Raw genomic sequence first — 22,093 nt, 5'->3', positions numbered from 1 at the left:
AGGGAAAACCACTCATCGCCAACTATCACATATGGTGCAGGTGGGCCTGAGGAGCTGGCTGGAGAATGTCCAGTTGGTTGGACTGAAGCTAATGACCCATTCTGGAAGCCCGGAAGATACGAGCATCAGCCAAACTTCCATAGGCCCTGATATCTACAATTATAAACCTGTAGTTTGTGTCAGTCAAGGCCAACAACAAAACTACAGAGAAAAACCTGTTTATAATGATAGAATCAGGACCCTGAGTTCAGTGGCTTCTTCACCCGTATGTGCTCCCCGTCAAGGGCACCAATACAGTTGGGGAATTGTGCCCTCTCCAGGATGCCCTGGGCAATCTGAAGCCACTGCTGCCTTGTTGGTTATGGCAGCTCGCAGTCGCAACCAAATGGTGGCACAGGTTGCCTTCACTATACCAGCAATTGTGGGGGTCCCCATTCGAAATTCAAAATATAAGGAAGAAAATGAATTTCCTGTGGCCAAAAATCTGTGAAATTAAAAAAAAACTATCATGGAACGGTCAAAACACTATCACCATCCACTTTATTTAGTTAATATGCAACTTTAAATCATCTATATATCAGGAATAAATGATTTCTTTGTTTACAAATATTGGCATACCTCAGAGTTATAATTAGCCGTTCCTCAGCTGAAACCCAACGCCGCATGTTGGTGTCCATGAAGGTCAAGCCAGGCCTCAATCCACCAAAAGCAGATCAAATGATGTGATCGACATCCGACAACAATTATAACATTTTGCAGGGTGCTCGCGTAGGTCTGCATACAGACTCGTAAACTGACCTTTGCAAGCCCTCTGCGAAATAATAGGATGAACCCACATCCTCTTCCTCCGCGGTTCCTCCTCAAGCATTTCTCTCCGCTCTCCAAAGCATCAGTTCACACAACAGTATTTTTTTACTGACAGTGGGTCAGTGAAAAAAAAATCACTGGAGACACGCACTACTTTGGTCCGTGATGCAGACCACCACACGCCCATTAAAGTCTATGGGTGTCTAGGGCATCCGTGTTGCGTCCTTGTTTGGTCTGTTTTTCGTGTACCATTGTTGGAGATGCTCTGGAAATTCATTTAAAGCCTCATTCACATGTCACAGTATTGGTCCGTGATTTCCATCAGTAATTGTGAGCCAAAACCTGCAGTGGACCTACACAGAGATACGTTATAAAGCCTCCTACACACATCCATGTCCATACTTAAGTCAGTGATGCATCCGTGAAGCTGCACCTGGTTTTGGCTCACAATCACTGATGGAAAACACTGACCAAACACTGATGTGTGAATGAGGCATAAAGCTGAGCAGTGTCCACGGAAAAGGGTGACACACAGAAATCTTCACGGATGAAACAGGGACTGATTTTTTCACAGACGTCAAACGAACACGGAAATGTGAACAGGGCCTAACGCAGCTATCTAACGCGTATAGGAAGCGTCTGACTCAAGAAACCCAGTATGTGTGTCTGCTGCAACCCCTGGGCCGACCGCGGCTCCCCCGACCCAAACTGACTGTATCACTCTGATTGCGGTGCTAAAGCAGCGTACCCCCATCATCATATGAGTACATTGCAATAGCCCCGCAATCAGATATGAACTGACTGTATCATAAATTACTACGATAGTTCACAGCCAACCCGGCCCCCTCAGCAGCATTATACAATGAGATTGTATACAGAGACACTGTAGGAAACGGCCGGAGCGGCAGTCGGGCCTCTTCTGAGAGCGTGATCTTGACTAGCCTCAGGCGTTGGGGTTGTGAAAAAGTTGCTTGGTGGAGTGTCATTCAAAAATTTGGGGGCTGTGGGGCCCGGTCATTTCTAGTTACGCCACTGGACTGAGCTGAAGTTTAAATCCATGTGTCAGCACAGGGCAGAGTACTGTTTGCCCCTGTAATTCCTCTGGACAGAGGCGATAGTCTACACGGGCAATGATCGGGAACAAGCATTGCTCAGGCAGTAATCATCTCCTCTGTATGGGGGATGAACTACGCTCGCTCATCCCCATAAGTTCCAATGGTTTTAGGTGCCCCATAGAAGATGCGCTCATCAGAGGGTGATCGGCAGCACCTTTGACGTGGGGCAATTATTGGGAACAAGTATTCATCCCTGAAATAATTCTGATCCTTGTAAAAGGGCCCTAACAGTCAAAAAAATGGATGTCAGCTATTGAGCCTGGGTTGTTGAAGGGGTTCTCTCGCCCTATTGGCCCCGCTCTCTCCTAGTGTCTGGCGGTCAGTGTCATGGATACATATGTCCTTCATGGGGAGAACCAGTTATCATATTGACAGGTTAGAGGGCTGGTAAGTGTCCCCTCTAACCCATGACACTGCTGTGTGGGGCTGGCACTGCCCTGTCCCTCTCTCCGCCCCCCTGTGTCGCAGCTGTCTCCTGGCGGCCTCTCAGGCTGTGTGTCCCCGGCGCCCAGTGCCTGCAAGTGCCGGCCTCACCTCTCCGTACGTGCCGCAGGCCGCAGCAGCATTGCGCATGAGCGAGATCGCAGAGAGCCCGTGAGAGCGGAGAACACCACTCACACTCACCGGGAGGCCGAGCACCAACATGGTGAGTGAGAGCACCGGGCCTGCCGCCTCCACGGCCTTCCCGCTGCCGGTAGGGGCCTGGCGGGGGGAAGGTCTCACAGCCGGGCAGTGACGCTACCTGAGTGCGGGGTGTCAGGGCCTAGTCCAGCTTCTCTCCTGACCTGGGGGGTTAGTATTAGGAGGAGAGGGCTCTGAGCCGGGGTAGTGCCCATCATGTCCAGGCCTGTGTAACCACGAGCACCCTCTCCTGTCATAGGAAAGCTGGGTGACCTGCAGGCTCCCAGGTGCCCCCCAGCTGTCCACAGTCCTAAACCGTGTAAGGAAGGTGGGTCTGTGCCACACTCTTTCCATACAGCCTGGCCCATGCCCAGGGATATACACTGTGGAGCTCTATGTATAGACCAGTGCCCGGGTCCTGGTCATGAGGGACCGAGAGAGACTGTCAGGGTCCACATGAGTGTATTGGGTCTCATTCACACCGCCGTTAGGAGATCCGGCACAGAGCAGCCTACCATATCCTCTACTTCACCACCGGATCCCCAGTGACTTCAATAAGATTCTTAGATAACCCGAACCTTATGTGCCAAACTTGAAACACAAGTTCTCTCATCCCTATATGCAAAGTTTATTTGTCCGGCTGGCATTTACACCAGATCAGCAGCCGGATCTCCTTAAAGGGGTTGTCCGGGTTCAGAGCTGAACCCGGACATCCCTCCATTTTCACCCCGGCAGCCCCCCTGACTTGAGCATCAGAGACGTTCATACTCCGATGCTCTCCTTTGCCCTGCGCTAAATCGCGCAGGGCAAAGGCATTTTCAGGAGTTCCGGTGACGTACCGGGCTCTCCATGGGGCTGCCAGGAACCCCAGTGATGTTACCGGCACTGATGGGCGGTCTTTAGCGCTGCCCTAACCAGTAAAACTTCCGCCCGGCAGTGTGTGATTGTAAACAAAAGAGCCCTTGCCCTGCGCTATCCAGCGCAGGGCAAAGGAGAGCATCGGAGCATGAGATGATTCGATGCTCAAGTCAGGGGGGCTGCCTGGGTGAAAATATGGGTATGTCGGACAACCCCTTTAACCTTCTGCTTCTTTTATGTGTGTGCGTTTTGGACGTGTGACCCAACCATGTGTTTCTAAGACCCATAGAGCCATTTGAATTCAGATCCATAATCCCGCAGTCGGGCCCAGGCATGTCGAAATACACGTCAATTTTTCAACTGGGGAAATCCGCTGTGGAATCTGTGGCAGAAATTTGAGACTGACCCTGTGCTTTCTGCTTTGGCCGTTCAGTTGTCCATCCTGCAGATCTCCCCTACTCTATTGGGGTTAAGCCGGTGTTCTGTCAGAAAACCTTAACTCATCAGATTCCCTTATCCCCACGTGACTTCTGGGGGTGTGCGCCTCCGCGGAAGTGCAGTACCACAGCTCGGCGCCTCCGCACAAGCGCAGTACCAGGGGATGGGTAAGTTAAAATTACAGTAAGCGTTGACTCATGGACGTGCGCACGGACTCCGCGTGTGCGCTCTCAGGGGTAAGGAGATCTGAGGGTCTTTTTTCTTGTTAAATCTCCTTACCCTCACACTGCGCACGTGCGGATTCAGCCAGCAATGAATCGGGTAAGGAGAGTTTACAATCCGCGCATGCGCAGTGTGAGGGTAAGGAGATTTAACAAGAAAAAAGACCCTCAGATCTCCTTACCCCTGAGAGCGCACACACACGCGGTGTCCGTGCGCACGCCCATGAGTCAATGCTCACTGTAATTTTACCTTACCCTGGTACCATCCCCCGGTACTGCGCTTGCGCGGAGGTGCCGTGTCGTGGTACTTTGCTTGCGCAGAGGCGCACCCCCCCGAAAGTCACGTGGGGTAAGGGAATCTGACGAGTTAAGGTTTTCTGACAGGACACCGGCAACCTGCTGTTGTTTGTACGCAGAAGTCAGGGCTAGAATGAGCCCCCCCCCCAGATTGGGAAAATTAAGGAAATAAATGCCTTGGGAACATGCGGTGAGGACTTGTGGTACAGCAGGCACCGCACACACTTTGTATTGTACAGCTGCAGGCACACGAAGGCTGGGTTCAGACCTGAGCGTATTTGATATGCGCGTTTAACGCGCGTTTTTGTCGCGCGTTTTTATGCGTGTTTTTTGCAATAGTACACGCGCGTTTGACGCGCGTTTGTGTGATTGACTGCAGTGTCCTATGGCCACAAACGCGCGTCAAAACGCCCCAAAGAAGCTCAAGAACTTGTTTGAGCGTAGGGCGTATTTCAGCGCGTTCAAACGCGCTGTAAAACGCTCAAGTGAGAACCAGGGCCATAGGGAAGCATTGGTTTTCATGTGTTGAGCGTTTTACAGCGCGTTTGAACGCGCTGTAAAACGCTCAAGTGTGAACCCAGCCTAAGGCCTCTTTCACGCGAACTATACGGATTGACTCAGGGTGCGTTCAGTGAAACTCGCTCCATTTTGCAAGCAAGTCTAGTCTTTTTTTTCCACGCGGGTGCAATCTGTTTTGATGCGTTTTTCACGCGCGTGAAATAAAACCTGAAGGTTTACAAACAACATCTCCTAGCAACCATCAGTGAAAAACGCATTGTATCCGGATTATAATGCGTTTTTCACTGAAGCCCCATTCACTTTTATGGGGCCAGGGCTGCGTGAAAAACGCAGAATATAGAACTTGCTGCAACTTTCACGAAACGCAGAAATGAGGCGTGAAAAAGGATTCAGTGCGGGTGCTATGTGCTCACTTCACAGATCGCACCTAAGGCCTCTTTCACACTTTAATATCTGTGGTAAGATGGTCAGTGATTCTGACATTAGGAATCCGTGTTTGGTCTGTGCGTCCGTTTCTTTGCTCTCCGTGCATTATCCACTGCTAGGCTGACAATTAGCGCATATTCTACCAACGATCCGTGAAAACCACTGACAGAACGTGGATGCCACCCGTCTTGTGTCAGTGATTTTCATAATAGAAGCAGAAAGTTAAGGAGATCCGGCTGCCTGATCTCGTGCAAATGCTAGCCGGACAAATAAACGTCGCATGCAATGGTTTTTGGCTGAAACCCGGCATTTATGTAGGAAAGCGGCCAGATCACCGCAGGACCTTATTGAAGTCACTGGGGATCCGGTGAAGTAGAGGATCTGGTAGGTTGCTCTGTGCCGGATCTCCTAACAGAGGTGTGAATGAGACCCAATACGCTCATGTGGACCTGGCCTAAGAGTCTCTTTAATTTAGAGTCTCATGACCAGGACCCGGGCACTGGTCCATACATAGAGCTCCACAGTGTATATCCCTGGGCATGGTCCAGGCTCTATGGAAAGAGTGTGAAGTGCCCAGGATGGCACCAGCTAACCCTACACCAGGATGCTGGGTGCCACCTATGGCAGCTAAAATTTGCTTAAAATACCATGCTACTTCACAAGCCGCACATGGTTAGGCTTTTTTCCCATTGAAATCGGTGGGAATCTGGGTGGTGTTTTTGTGACCTATTACACTGCTTAGGGTACTTTCACACGTGCAGCAGAGGATTTCGGCACGCAGTTCCATCGCCGGAACTGCCTGCCGGATCCAGCAAAACGTATGCAAACTAATGGCATTTGTCAGACGGATCCTTCTGACAAATGCATTGAAATACTGGATCCGTCTCTCCGGTGTCATCCGGAAAACGGGTCCGGTATTAATTTATTTAGCATTTTTAAAGGTCTGTGCATGCGCAGACCAGAAAGCTGGATCCGTTTTGCTGGGACACTTAATGCCGGATCTGGCACTAATACACTTCAATGTAAATTAATGCCGGAGACGGCATTCCGGTAAGTGTTCAGTATTTTTGGCCGGAGAGAAAACTGCAGCATGATGCGGTATTTTCTCCGTCCAAAAAATGTAAGAGGGACTGAACTGATGCATCCTGAACGGATTGATCCCCCTTCAGAATGCATTAGGAAAAAATGATCAGTTCTTTTCCGGTATTAAGCCCCTAGGACGGAACTCAGCACCGGAAAACAAAAACACTAGTGTGAAAGTAGCCTTAGAAGAGCGGTTTTATGCGATGGAATATGTCATCAAGCCGTGAAAATATCCTTAAGCTATTTGCCTAGGACTGCAGCTATCGACTGTTTTTGTAATCGAGTATTCTATCGATTAATCCAACGATTAATCGAGTACTCTAATAACAAAAAACTAATTAAAAGAACGTTTCTCTTTATAAATACTCATCTGCCCCTCAGTGCCACCAGCTGCCCCCCAGTGCCAGCCAGCTTTGCATCAATAATTTTTTTGCGTCGATTGACTCGATTCTATCGAGTAATCGTTTCAGCACTATATTTGCCGTCTGCAGGATGCTTATAGCCCTAAATACACTGCTTCCATCTATGAGAAATGCTCAGTACGGTGGAAGTTGGCACTTCAAAGATGGTTTCAAACAGCAGATGTATTTGATCAGCCACATGGTTGATTGTATACATTTAACACATCAGATGCCGTGGTCAAATGTGACCCAGCATCTGAGTAGTCTGGAAGCAGGAGCCGTGTTCCTTGGCTGAGATTGGGGAACCTGTTACATTGTAGTAATAGCTGGAAGCATTAAGCAGGCTGGGATCAAAGGACCTTAACATTCAGGCATCTAGGAAGGGGGCTGAGCCACTTATATATGTGCAGGAGGGCTAGGATTGGTCAGTGAGGTCACATGATCTAACCGATAAAACACAGGAAGTGACGTGCGCCAGACCTTAACCACTTCAGCCCCCAGTGCTTAAACACCCTGAAAGACCAGGCCACTTTTTACACTTCTGACCTACACTACTTTCACCGTTTATTGCTCGGTCATGCAACTTACCACCCAAATGAATTTTACCTCCTTTTCTTCTCACTAATAGAGCTTTCATTTGGTGGTATTTCATTGCTGCTGACATTTTTACTTTTTTTGTTATTAATCGAAATTTAACGATTTTTTTGCAAAAAAATGACATTTTTCACTTTCAGTTGTAAAATTTTGCAAAAAAAAACGAGATCCATATAGAAATTTTGCTCTAAATTTATAGTTCTACATGTCTTTGATAAAAAAAAAATGTTTGGGTAAAAGTTATAGCGTTTACAAACTATGGTACAAAAATGTGAATTTCCGCTTTTTGAAGCAGCTCTGACTTTCTGAGCACCTGTCATGTTTCCTGAGGTTCTACAATGGCCAGACAGTACAAACACCCCACAAATGACCCCATTTCGGAAAGTACACACCCTAAGGTATTCGCTGATGGGCATAGTGAGTTCATAGAACTTTTTATTTTTTGTCACAAGTTAGCGGAAAATTATGATTTTTTTTTTTTTTTTTTTCTTACAAAGTCTCATATTCCACTAACTTGTGACAAAAAATAAAAACTTCTATGAACTCACTATGCCCATCACGAAATACCTTGGGGTCTCTTCTTTCCAAAATGGGGTCACTTGTGGGGTAGTTATACTGCCCTGGCATTCTAGGGGCCCAAATGTGTGGTAAGGAGTTTGAAATCAAATTCTGAAAAAAATGACCTGTCAAATCCGAAAGGTGCTCTTTGGAATATGGGCCCCTTTGCCCACCTAGGCTGCAAAAAAGTGTCACACATCTGGTATCTCCGTACTCAGGAGAAGGTGGGGAATGTGTTTTGGGGTGTCATTTTATATATACCCATGCTGGGTAAGAGAAATATCTTGGCAAAAGACAACTTTTCCCATTTTTTTTATACAAAGTTGGCATTTGACCAAGATATTTATCTCACCCAGCATGGGTATATGTAAAATGACACCCCAAAACATATTCCCCAACTTCTGCTGAATACGGAGATACCACATGTGTGACACTTTTTTGCAGCCTAGGTGGGCAAAGGTGCCCAAATTCCTTTTAGGAGGGCATTTTTAGACATTTGGGTACCAGACTTCTTCTCACACTTTGGGGCCCCTAAAATGCCAGGGCAGTATAAATACCCCACATGTGACCCCATTTTGGAAAGAAGACACCCCAAGGTATTCAATGAGGGGCATGGCGAGTTCATTGAAAAAAAAAATTTTGGCACAAGTTAGCGGAAATAGATTTTTTTGATTTTGTTCTCACAAAGTCTCCCTTTCCGCTAACTTGGGACAAAAATTTCAATCTTTCATGGACTCAATATGCCCCTCAGCGAATACCTTGGGGTGTCTTCTTTCCAAAATGGTGTTATTTGTGGGGTGTTTGTACTGCCCTGGCATTTGAGGGTCTCCGCAATCATTACATGTATGCCCAGCATTAGGAGTTTGTGCTATTCTCCTTATATTGAGCATACGGGTAATGAGATTTTTTTTTTCCGTTCAGCCTCTGGGCTGAAAGAAAAAAATGAACGGCACAGATTTCTTCATTCGCATCGATCAATGTGGATGAAAAAATCTCTGCCAAAAAAAGAAAAAGGAGGGGAAAGGCGTCTGCCAGGACATAGGAGCTCCGCCCAACATCCATACCCACTTCAGCTCGTATGCCCTGGCAAACCAGATTTCTCCATTCACATCAATCGATGTGGATGAATAAATCATTGCCGGGATTTTTTTTTTTATATATACAAAGTGTTTGCCAAAGTATATGAACACCGCCACCTCCTCAGCTCATATGCCTCGGCAAACGTATCTTTTACTGCAGAGGAGAAATCTCGTCTTGCAGCGCCGCATACACCGACTTGCGTGTAATCTGACAGCAGCGCAATGCTTCTGTCCGAATGCACATCAGTGCTGCAGCTAGTCAATCGGTTGGTCCACCTGGAAGGTAAAAAAAACAAAACAAAAAAGAAAAAACCAGGCTGCAAAGCAATAACTTTATTAACTGTTGAACAGAACATAGAAACTTTTTTTAAACTTTTTTAACTGAACATTTAACTTTTTACTTACCGGTATTTTTTTTTTTTGTTTAGTTTTTTTTTTACCTTTTATAGAACAAACCTCTCCTTCCCCATGGGACAATGTGCAAAGCGCAAATCGCCCAAAGATGTGGCGAAGTACGTTATGCACTTTATCCCAGGTGAAAGGAGAGGTTTGCAGCAGCTGTGAGTGAATAGGCCCTAATAGCCCTGTGTGCCTGTCCTGGTGAGATGTGATCCCTATGCTAGGTGTACCTGTGTGTGGTACTTCCGGAAACACTCTCCATAGCATAGGGCAGGGTGGTCAGCACAGTCAGGACAGAAATAGCGGGTGTCACGCCTTATTCCACTCCTGCTACAGACACGACATCTTTTTCGGGGTGACGATTGGGTTGAGGTACCAGGAACGACACTGGGGAAATGTCGCTCGTGTAGACGGCTAACTACACTGGTGGATGGGGCCACGGAACCTCCTGGGTAAAGGAGGTTCTCGATGATCTCTTCCTGGAATTTGAGGAAGGATCCTGTTCTCCCAGCCTTACTGTAGAGAACAAAACTATTGTAGAGCGCCAATTGAATTAAATATACAGACACCTTCTTATACCAGCGTCTGGTTCTGCGGGAAACTAAATACGGAGACAACATCTGGTCATTGAAGTCCACCCCTCCCATGAGCGCATTATAGACGTGGACACAGAGGGGCTTTTCAATGACACGGGTTGCTCGCTCAATTTGGATTGTCGTGTCTGCGTGAATGGAGGAGAGCATGTAAACGTCACGCTTGTCTCTCCATTTCACCGCGAGCAGTTCTTCGTTACACAAGGCAGCCCTCTGCCCCCTTGCAAGACGGGTGGTTACAAGCCGTTGGGGGAAGCCCACGCGACTAGTTCGCGCGGTGCCACAGGCGCAAATCCGTTCTAGAAACAAATGCCTAAAGAGGGCCACACTTGTGTAGAAATTGTCCACATAAAGATGGTACCCCTTGCCGAATAAGGGTGACACCAAGTCCCAGACTGTCTTCCCACTGCTCCCCAGGTAGTCAGGGCAACCGACCGGCTCCAGGGTCTGATCTTTTCCCTCATAGATCCGAAATTTGTGGGTATAGCCTGTGGCCCTTTCACAGAGCTTATACAATTTGACCCCATACCGGGCACGCTTGCTTGGGATGTATTGTTTGAAGCCAAGGCGCCCGGTAAAATGTATTAGGGACTCGTCTACGCAGATGTTTTGCTCAGGGGTATACAAATCTGCAAATTTCAGGTTGAAATGGTCTATGAGGGGCCGAATTTTGTGGAGCCGGTCAAAAGCAGGGTGGCCTCTGGGACGGGAGGTGGTATTGTCGCTAAAATGCAGAAAACGTAGGATGGTCTCAAATCGTGTCCTGGACATAGCAGCAGAGAACATGGGCATGTGATGAATTGGGTGCGTTGACCAATATGACCGCAATTCATGCTTTTTTGTCAGGCCCATGTTGAGGAGAAGGCCCAAAAAAATTTTAAGTTCGGAAACTTGGACTGGTTTCCACCGGAAAGGCTGGGCATAATAGCTTCCCGGGTTAGCGGTTATAAATTGTGTGGCATACTGGTTGGTCTCTGCCACGACTAAGTCCAAGAGCTCCGCAGTCAAGAACAGCTCAAAAAATCCCAGGGCCGAACCGATTTGAGCCGTCTCAACCCGAACTCCAGACTGGGCGGTGAAAGGGGGAACTACTGGTGCGGCTGAAGTTGGTGACTGCCAATCAGGATTTGCCAGCACCTCAGGGACTCTAGGGGCTCTACGGGCCCGTCTTTGCGGTGGCTGCGACGGGGTAACTATTGCACGTGCCACCGTACCAGCTTCAACTGCCCTTCTGGTGCTCGCTACTTCACCATGTTGTACGGCAGTGCTGGTACTAGGTCCAGGAAGGGCTGCGCTGCTGGTGTATGCCTCACCACGTGATCCGGCAGCGACAGCCCCACTCTGCTGCTCTTGAAGCGGATCCTGCGTAACCTGTGGTCTAGCGACATGGGGCCGGGTACGCCTGGTGCTGCCAGGGACCTCCACCTCCTCGTCCAAACTTTGGGTCAGAGAGCCACTGCTTTCCACAGGTTCATATTCTGACCCGCTAGATTCGTCAGATGAGGGTTCCCACTCCTCATCCGACTGGGTCAGAATCCTGTAGGCCTCTTCAGAAGAATACCCCCTGTTTGACATTTTGGACTACTAAATTTAGGGGTATTCCCTGAGACTACCCAAGAAAAAAAGCAAACCTGTCTTACAAAGGGGAGGCTAGCGAAGTACCGGAGGCTGCTGCGGTTGATAAAAAATATCAAAACTGATTTTTTTATCGCCGCAGTGCGTGTAAAATGAATGTGCAGTGATCAAAAAATATATATTTTTTGTCACTGCGGTGGGGCGGGCGTGGGTGAACGCACGTGTGGGCGACCGATCAGGCCTGATCAGGCAAACACTGCGTTTTGGGTGGAGGGCGAGCTAAGGTGACACTAATACTATTATAGATCTGACCGTGATCAGTTTTGATCACTTACAGATACTATAAAAGTACAAATGCTGATTAGCGATACGCTAAACAGCGAATAAAAGTGACTGCGGTGCGGTGGGGTGGGCGCTAACTGACGCTAACTACCTAACCAAGGGGCCTAAACTATCCCTAAAACCTAACAGCCAATACCAGTGAAAAAAAAAAAGTGACAGTTTACACTGATCACTTTTTTTCCTTTCACTAGTGATTGACAGGGGCGATCAAAGGGGTGATCAAAGGGTTAATTGGGGTGCAGGTGGGTGATCTGGGGCTAAGGTGTAGTGTTGGTGCTACTCACAGTTCAGTCTGCTCCTGTGCTGGATCCAACCGACGAAAAGGACCAGCACAGGAGCAGACAAGCCATATAACAGATCATATTTACTAATATGATCTGTTATATGACTTTGGATTGGATTTTTTGAAAATCGCCAGCCTGCCAGCCAATGATCGTTGCTGGCAGGCTGGTGACGAAATACTACTTTTAATTTTGCCGGCCCGCGATGCGCATGCGCGGGCCGGCTTTGAGCGAAATCTCGCGTCTCGCGAGATGACGCGTATATGCGTGACTCTGCGCAGCGCTGCCACCTCCGGAACGCAATCCTGCGTTAGGCGGTCCGGAGGTGGTTAAGGAAATGCTCCAGGAAAAAAGCAGCAAGCATGCTGTGGCCAGGGCTGAAAGGAAACGGATCACGGCACCCGGGACTGCGGCAGTAACAGCAGCCGCTGTTAAACAGGCTCTGATAGCTATTACTAGAATATACCAATACTGGCCAGCACTGAGTGTGTGTATATGTGTATATATATATATATATATATATTAGAAAAAGCAAGACAGCATCAACCTATAAACAATACTGCTGGTGCAAGCTCAAAAGGGCAAGCTTACCCAAAAATCCAGTTAAAAAAATAGAGCAGCTCTCCAGGATAATGTGGAAAATAATGGTTTATTCACCCATTGGTGACGCAACGTTTCGGCTCCAACATGAAGCCTTTCTCAAGCTTGAGAAAGGCTTCATGTTGGAGCCGAAACGTTGCATCACCAATGGGTGAATAAACCATTATTTTCCACATTATCCTGGAGAGCTGCTCTATTTTTTGGAATATATATATATATATATATATTAGGGATCGACCGATTATCGGTTTGGCCGATATTATCGGCCGATATTGAGGATTTTGAACGTTATCGGTATCGGCATCTATTTTGCCGATATACCGATAACGTTTTGGGAACACAGAACGCGCTGCTGACAGCGCTCTCTGTGTTCCCTCCGCAGCACAGGGGAGAAGGAAGCAGTGTCTCCTCCCCCTGTGCTGCTGCTGCCGCTGCCGCCAATGAGGGGATAGAACATAAGAGGAGGGGAGGGGCTGTGGCCGCTGCGCCACCAATGAAGATAAGCCTTTCATTCATTCATATATACAGGAGGCGGGAGCTGGCTGCAGAATCACATAGCCGGCTCCCGACCTCTATGAGCTGTAGCTGCGGTCCGCGGTAGTTAACTCCTCAGGTGCCGCGGATCGCAGCTACCGCTGATAGAGATCGGGAGCCGGCTATGTGATTCTGCAGCCAGCTCCCGCCTCCTGTATATGAATGATCGATAGACTTATCTTCATTGGTGGCGCAGTGCGCCCCCCCCAAGCCCCCCAGTATTAATCATTGGTGGCGCAGTGCGCCCCCCACCCCCATCCCAATCCCGGCCAATAGTAAAAACATTGGTGGCGCAGTGCGCCCCCACCCCCACCCAGTATTAATCATTGGTGGCAGTGGCCACAGGATCCCCTCTCCCCTGCTCCTCCGATCGGAGCCCCAGCTGTGTAAGCCTGGGGCTCCGATCGGTTACCATGGCAGCCAGGACGCTATTGAAGCCATGGCTGCCATGTTCAGCTCCATGCTGCTGTGTGCACAAAGCACAGAGCAGCAGGGACAGTGTGAGATCCTATTCACCCTGATAGAGATCTATCAGGGTGAATAGGACAAAGGTTCTAGTCCCTAAGGGGGTTAAAAGTTAGTAAAAAAAAACCACAAAAATATTAAGTATAAATGAAAAAGATTTATAAAAAAAAAATACACATTAACAATAAACAAAAAAAATACACATTAACAATAAACATATTAATTTTCAGCAGATTTGTGTAGGATTTTTTTTTTTTCTCAAAAATGAAAATTCCCAGAATATCGGTATAAATTATCGGCTATCGGCCTGAAAGTTCACAAATTATCGGTATCGGCCCTAAAAAATCAATATCGGTCGATCTCTAATATATATATATATATATATATATATATATATATATATATATATATACACACACAAATGTGTTTATTTCAGTAATGCTACTTAAAAGGTGAAACTAATATATGAGATAGACTCATTACATGCAAAGTGAGATATTTCAAGCCTTTATTTGTTATAATTTGGATGATTGTGGCTTACAGTTTCTGAAAACCCCAAAGTCACAATCTCAGAAAATTTAGAATATTGTGAAAAGGTTCAATATTCTGGGCTCAAAGTGTCACACTCTAGTCAGCTAATTAGTCCATATCCCCTGAGCAAAGGGTTCCTGAGCCTTTAAATGGTCTCAGTCTGGTTCCGTAGGAATCACAATCATGGGAAACACTGCTGACCTGACAGTTGTGCAGAAAACCATCAGTGACCCCCTCCATAAGGACGGAAAGCCTCAAAAGGTAATTGCAAAAGAAGTTGGATGTTCGCAAAGTGCTGTATCAAAGAACATTAAAGGTCCATTCACACATCTGTATGTGTTTTGCAGATCCGCAAAACATGGACACCAGCAATGTGCGTTCCGCATTTTGCGGACCGCACATCGCCGGCACTATAATAAAAAATGACTAATCTTGTCCGCAATTGCGGACAAGAATAGGTCTGGTTCTATTTTTTTGGGGAACGGAATTGTGGACCCGGAAGTGCGGATCCGCATTTCCAGATCCAGACAGCACATAGTGTGGCCCCATAGAAATGAATGGGTCTGCAATTCCGTTCCGCAAAATGCGGAACAGAATTGCGGACGTGTGAATGGACCCTAATAGAAAGTTATGTGGAAGGGACAAGTGTGGAAGAAAAAGGTGCACAAGCAGCAGGGATGACCACAGCCTGGAGAGGATAGTCAAAAGTGTTGGGGACTTTCACAAGGAGTGGACTGAGGCTGGAGTTAGTGCATCAAGAGCCACCACACACAGACGCATCCTGGACATGGGCTTCAAATGTCGGATTCCTCTTGTCAAGTCTCTACTGAACAACAAACAACGTCAGAAGCGTCTTACCTGGGCTAAAGAAAAAAAGAACTGGTCTGTTGCTCAGTGGTCTAAAGTCCTCTTTTCTGATGAGAGCAACTTTTGCATCTCATTTGGAAACCAAGGACCCAGAGTCTGGAGGAAGAATGGAGAGGCACACAATGCAAGATGCTTGTAGTCCAGTGTAAAGTTTCCACAGTCTGTGTTGATTTGGGGAGCCATGTCATCTGCTGGTGTTGGTCCACTGTGCTTCATTAAAGGGATTCTGTCACCAGGTTTCACCCCTGTCAGCTAAACATATGCTGATGTTCAGGGCCTCATCAGGATTCCTAATGTGGTCTTCTAAATGTGATCCGTAGCCTTATTTTGCTAAAAAACAGGCTTTACTAACCTGTCACTCAAAGAAATAAGGGGATGTCAAGGGATGCAAGGTGCCGGCCGCACCCACCGCCGTTTGTGCCGAGCGCCGCCTTTCCAGACTTCTGCACCGCCTCCTAATCCTCTGTGCCGCCTCTCGCTCTCCCTCCATCCCCCCTCCTCCTGCTGTAAGATCTCGCGCGTGCGCACAGGGCTCTGCCTGATGCGCCCGTGCAGACTTCTCGATTTGGCTTCTTAAAGCGAAGTGCGCATGCGCCGGCACTTCGCTCAACCCAGGTATGACCTGCACTCTGGCGCCAGCCTCTCAGAGCCCTGTGCACACACGCAATATCTTACAGCAGGAGGAGGGGGGAGGGAGGGAGAGCGAGAGGCGGCACAGAGGATTAGGAGGCGGTGCAGAAGTCTGGAAAGGCGGCGCTGGGCACGAACGGCGGTGGGTGCGGCCGGCACCTTGCATCCCTTGACATCCCCTTGGGCACCTTATTTCTTTGAGTGACAGGTTAGTAAAACCAGTTTTTTAGCAAAATAAGGCTACGGATCACATTTAGAAGCCCACATTAGGAATCCTGATGAGGCCCTGAACATCAGCATATGTTTAGCTGACAGGGGTGAAACCTGGTGACAGAATCCCTTTAAGTCCAGAGTCAACGCAGCCATCTACCAGGAGATGGTGACTTAATTTTCCAGCAGGACTTGGCACCTGCCCACACTGCCAAAAGTACCTGGTTCAATGGCCATGGGATTACTGTGCTTGATTGGCCAGCAAACTCGCCTGACCTGAACCCCATAGAGAATCTATGGGGCATTGCCAGGAGAAAGATGAGAGACATGAGACTGAACAATGCAGACGAGCTGAAGGCTGCTATTGAAGTATCCTGGTCTTCCGTAAGCAGTGCCATAGGCTGATAGCATCCATGCCACGCCGCATTGAGGGGCCCAAACCAAGTGCTGATTATACTTTCCAGAGGACCTACATTTTTCTATTTAACATCCTTTTTTTATTGATTTCATGTAATATTCTAATTTTCTGAGATTGGGGTTTCATAAACTATAAGCCATAATCATCCAAATGATAACAAATAAAGGCTTGAAATATCTCGCTTTGCATGTAATGAGTCTATCTCATATCTTAGTGTCACCTTTTAGGTTGCATTACTGAAATAAATGAACTTTTGCACGATATTCAAATTTTTCAAGTATCACACTCTACTATATAAAACTGAGTGTATGTGTGTATGTATGTCCGCTAAAGGAATCCCCACTGTTGCATTTACAATCACAAAATTTTGCACAGACTTCTGTGACTCTGGGAACGTTATAGACTATGTATTGGGTGGAATTTTTCACCCTGCGCTTTCCAATTATTTGCCAAAATATACGCTTAGTAACCAAATCACCAAACTACAGGAGCCGTTGGCTGTTGTGGCAGTTAGCCTGGATATTCATCAGGTTGCATATAGCAACCAATCACAGCTTGGCTTCTATTTTGCTACAGGTCATTATGAGCTCTGATTGGTTGCTATAGGCAACAAAGGTCATTCTTAGTATAAGACAGCTGTTGTGTGAGTTAATATGATTTTGATTGCGACGCTTAGCCAACATGGTTGTAGAGGCTGATGTAACTCACATGACCTTAAGGGTATACTAATTCTGTGGGGTTTTATATACTGTCAATTAAAGACAATAATGCCCCGTTGTGGGGGTCTTTGTTAGGATGGGGTGTTTTGAAGTCACTGTTAAAGGAGCCGGCTGCTGTGGAGGTCACATTTTAGGGAGGCGGGGCACTGTGGGGGGTTAGTGTTAAGGGGTGGGGGGCTGTGGAGGTCACTTAAGGGGGCAGAGTGCTGTTGAGGTCACTGTTAAGGAGGTAGGCCGCTGTCGAGGTCACAGTTAAGAAGGTGGGGTGCTGTGGAGGTCAAAGTTAAGGGAGTGGGCCGCTGTGGAGGTCACATTTTAAGGAGGCGGGCACTGTAGGGGTCAGTGTTAAGGGTTAGGGGCTGTGGAGTTCACTGTTATGGGAGATACTGTCGGTATCTTTTAACAACGCACACAAACATTAAATGAAATAGTGGAAATATACCAGTGCGAAGCCGGGTCATCCTGTTAGTATATATACATGTATGTGTGCATATTAAAATCACCCCCCTTTCACCAAAATCAAAATTAAAAGTATATAACCAATAAAAAAAAATACACATCATGGGCATCGCTCTGTGCTATTAAAATATAACAATATTAATCCCATATGGCAAATGGCATAACGGAAAAAAATTTAAGCTGCCAATTTGCCATTTTCTGTCACTTCAACTTCCCAAAGAATGTCATTAAAAGTGATCAAACAAGTCAAACAAACTTCAAAATGGTATCAACGAAAAGTACAGATCGCCCTGCAAGAAATGAGCCCTCACACAGCTCTGTACGCATAACTACAAAAAAGTTATATAGGTCAGAATATGGTGATGGGAAAAAAATAAATCAATTTTTCAAGGTGTTTATTTTCCCCCAGTATTAAAACACAAGAAAAAAGATATAAATGTGGTATCATTTTAATCATACTAACCTGGAGAATGAAGGTAGCAGGTCAATTTTACCACATGATGAAACCCCCCCCCCCCATAAAACTGTCAGAATTTTTTATTTTTTTACCGGTTGCACCCCATTTAGAATTTTTTCCCCCCTACTGTGTTGTATGAAACTGTAAATAGTGCCATTAGAAATTACAACTTGTCCTGCAAAGAATGAGCCTATGTGAATAGAAAGATACAAAGTTATGACTCTGGAAGGCGGGGAGTGAAAAGCAAAAAAAGGAAAATTGCAAGGTTCTCTAAAGGTTAAGTGAATTGTCACTGAGGGCAGGCAGATACCTAACTAGTGGTAGGGTGATTTCCAAACATGATGGACATTCAGTTCCACAGACGATCACTGGAGAATGGTGGTATGAGTGCATTGTAGGCAGGGGATGTCATTCAAGGCCCGTTGGGAAGCCTAAAAAAAAAATATATATTTAATTTCCCTAGTTCTGTTCTGGCCCTTTGTTGACATGCAGCTGCAGAGCTGCTGGGGCGTGTAATAACCGTCTCTGAGGTTTTCCTCATGAATATTTGTAAGTGTTAATAAAGACTGCCTTTTCCGTCCCCCTGCTCTGCAAAGGGAGTGAATAAAAGTGCTGCCCTGTCTGCGGGATGATGGCAGGGATGCTCGTGTTGTATTTGTGGGACTACAAGTCCCAGATGTACAGTACACATAGGATCTTCCCCCTACCTGTTCTTGAGCATAGAAACATAGAATGTGTCGGCAGATAAGACCCATTTGGCCCATCTAGTCTGCCCAGCAACTCTCTGCAGAACTCCTCCAGTCTGTCAGCTCTGTGTTTACAGGTCGAGGAGGGAGCTAGGATCCTATCGGCAAAAATGAGGATCGGATGAGAAACAAAAATACGGTTGTGTGAATATACAAAGAACAAAAAAATAACTTGGACAGCCCCATTTAAACAATGTAAACATATGGATAAAGATATGTGTCCATTTTGAACCCTGATAAGAATTTTCTGAGATTTTAATACTAATGACCTATCCTCTGGATAAATCATCAGTGTCTGATCGTGGGGGTCCGACACCCAGGACCCCTGGGCCATTTGAGAAGGCACCGACGCTCCTGTGATGCAGTTTGGCCATAAAAACAAACACTGAATGCAGTCGCAGACAAATCTGATTCAACGCTCATGCCAACCCATGAGTTTTTCACTGAACAGGTCCTGCCACGTTCCACATGGACCATGTGAAGGATCACTGGGTACAGGTCCACCCTATTCCTGAGCGGTGTTTTTCAGCTATGTTACAAATATACAGCAATCCTGCTTTATTAATGTGTCAGGACCTGTCAGACAGGTTTGGATTGTGGAGGTATAGGTGAACACCTCTGAATAAACTGTGGTGCACAGCATCCGGCTGATGATTTACGGGTGATGTCTGTGCCAGTGTGGATTCAGTTTAGGGGCACCTCTGTAATGATGATGGTGCACAGTATTTCATAGGGCATTGTAGTTCTTTCAGTACCCAGTAGGGGCAGTGGTGAGCACATTGCTTTTTTCTGGGCAGCTGCTGCCTTGTATGAAGTGTAAGGGTATGTTCATACACGGCAGAGTTTTCCCATCATGAAATCCTAGACGTGCTGTCAGTTTGAATATCAGCAGCATGCCCTAGCCGACAGTGTAGTGTGTATAGGGAGCTATTGACTCTCCCCTGAAAGATGATAAAAGAAGGATCGGGAAAAGTGACTATTTTCACCCAGTCCTTTTCTCCAAGGAGATAAGTCGTCAGTAGCGCCTGGCAGTGGCTCCCATTGAATACACAGACACATTTTGCCGTCCTGAACGTGTAGAAGTATGGGGGAGTTGGGGAGATAGCCATCAGCTGAAAGATCGTTCCGGTATTACATGTGTATGACCAGCTTTAATCTGATCAGTGGTTATATTTACTCTGCTTTTGTATGATACCTTGGATATTTAGTTCTCAATCATCTCGTCCTCCACAGAACAAGTTGAAATCCTCGCAGAAAGATAAAGTTCGGCAGTTTATGATCTTCACACAATCCAGTGAAAAGACTGCAGTAAGTTGCCTGTCCCAGAATGACTGGAAGTTAGATGTGGCCACAGACAACTTTTTTCAGAACCCTGAACTCTATATCCGAGAGAGTGTAAAAGGCGCATTGGACAGGAAGAAATTAGAGCAGCTTTATAATAGATACAAAGGTAAGTACATGCGGAGACTGCTCAGTTGTCTGTCCGTTACATCCTCATAATTTCTACCGGCTGAAAGGAGGCAGCGATTTTTCTTAGTTTTTTCATCTCTGTATTCCAAGAATGTTTAGCTTTTCCATTGACTCCGCTGCATAAGGGCTTTTTTTGTGGATTAATTAGTGTTTTTCATGGTATCATTTGGGGGGTACAACACAGCTATGTGACATGTTACTATTACACTACTGGAAAATAAAAAAAAGAACATCTGAAAAACTTAAAGGGGTTGTCCGGTTTCCAGTATTGATGACCTATCCTCAGGATAGGTTATCAATATCAGATTGGTGGGAGGTCACCTTGCCGATCAGCTGTTTGAAGAGACCGCAGCAATGTATGAGCGCTGTGTTCTCTTCACTGTTTAACTGCTGGCTCTCGACATTGCAGTAAAGAGCAGCATGATTACAGCTCCTGCGTTCCAGGACATCGTGGAACCAGTCCTACTGCCTTTTATTCTGTCTTGGGCGGACATAGTGTTCCATCAACATAACGGCTGCCCACACACTGCACATCATAATCTTTAGGGTGTCCAGCAGCTCCCCTGACCAACTCAGTCTCCAGATCTCTCCACCATAGAGAACGCCTGGGGCTGGATGGGGCAACACATCTCCCATGCACAGCAGCCTCGACTGAACTACAGTTGCAAGTTAAGAGCTTGGAATGACATACCACAGGAGGATATTCATCATCCGTATGATGCGCTGCCATGCCAGAGTGGCAGCCCGTATCTCAGCAAGGGGAGATGCCACCCAATATTTAAGGAGTTTTCCAAGTGTTTGTAACTAGTGACCTATCCTCTGGTCATCCTGTAGGTCATCAGTATCTGATTGATGGGGGTCCAAGACCCGAGACACCTGCCAATCAGCTGTTTGAGAAGGCACCGGCGCCCACATTAGCGCCGTTGTCTTTTCTCAGTTTACCAAGCACAGCCCTGTATGGGGCTGAAACGATTACTCGGATTAAAAAAAAGTTTTGCATCAAGGATTCGTTTGTGCCATGTGACCACAGAGCGTGAGTGAAGCGCTTGCTATTACTCACCGCTATGTGGTCTCCTGCTGGCCTACACTGGATCCTGATGTACACAAATCGTCAGAACATGCAAGTAAGTAAGCGCGCACTATGACCTGACGCTGTGTGACATTAGATCCCAGTGCAGCGCGTGAAGAAGAGGACGGCAGCACCCCTACAGGAAAGTTAAGTATTTTAGTTCACTGGCGCTGCGGCGGGGCACTGATGTCTAGGAGGGGGAGCTGATTGCACTGGGGGAGGAGCTGGTGGCATTGGAGGGGGAACTAATGGCACTGGGGGGAAGCAACTAATGGCATGTGGGAGCTGATGGCACTGGAGGGAGCTGGTGGCTCTGGGGGAGGAACTGATGGCCCAAGGCAGGGGGAACTGATGGGACTGGGGATGGGGGAGCTGATGGCACTGGGGGAAAGCTGATGGCATGGGGGGAGACTGATGGCAGGTGGGGTGATTAGTTTTTATAGAAAACGTTCTTTTAATATTTTTTTCTTAATAGAATGCTCGATAACTAAAATAATTGATAGCTGCAGCCCTATCGCTGTACGTTGTACAGAGGCTGTTTTTAGTGTTGCAGCTCAGCCCCAGCGAACACCGGTGTCTTCTCAAGCAGATCAGTGGGGGTCCCAGGTTTCAGATACTGATGACCTGTAAAAAAATAACCTGGAAAACCGCTTTAATGGGACCCTGCTGCAGAACCTAAAATAAAGGGTACACCACCTAGGTAATGTGATC

General features: G+C 46.9%; 1 protein-coding gene and 1 long non-coding RNA gene across 2 annotated transcripts in view; both read left to right on the top strand.

Moving 5' to 3' along the window:
- Positions 1–235: 235 nt before the first annotated feature.
- Positions 236–22,093, top strand: part of DCUN1D1 (defective in cullin neddylation 1 domain containing 1) — a 33,529-nt gene continuing 11,671 nt past the window's right edge. Inside the window, exons 1-2 of the mRNA XM_040428284.1 lie at positions 236–2,568; positions 20,077–20,293. Of these exons, the coding sequence (XP_040284218.1) occupies positions 2,566–2,568; positions 20,077–20,293 (220 nt within the window). The 5' untranslated portion in view covers positions 236–2,565. The remainder of the gene's footprint in view (positions 2,569–20,076; positions 20,294–22,093) is intronic.
- Positions 17,348–17,760, top strand: LOC120997921. The gene is made up of 2 exons (XR_005778259.1): positions 17,348–17,395; positions 17,549–17,760. It is a non-coding gene; the product is annotated as an uncharacterized LOC120997921 (long non-coding RNA).

The sequence above is a fragment of the Bufo bufo genome, chromosome 4, assembly GCF_905171765.1.
Source record: "Bufo bufo chromosome 4, aBufBuf1.1, whole genome shotgun sequence".
NCBI lineage: Eukaryota > Metazoa > Chordata > Amphibia > Anura > Bufonidae > Bufo > Bufo bufo.
Note: the sequence above shows the minus strand (reverse complement) of the source record. Positions and strands in the feature narration are given on the sequence as shown.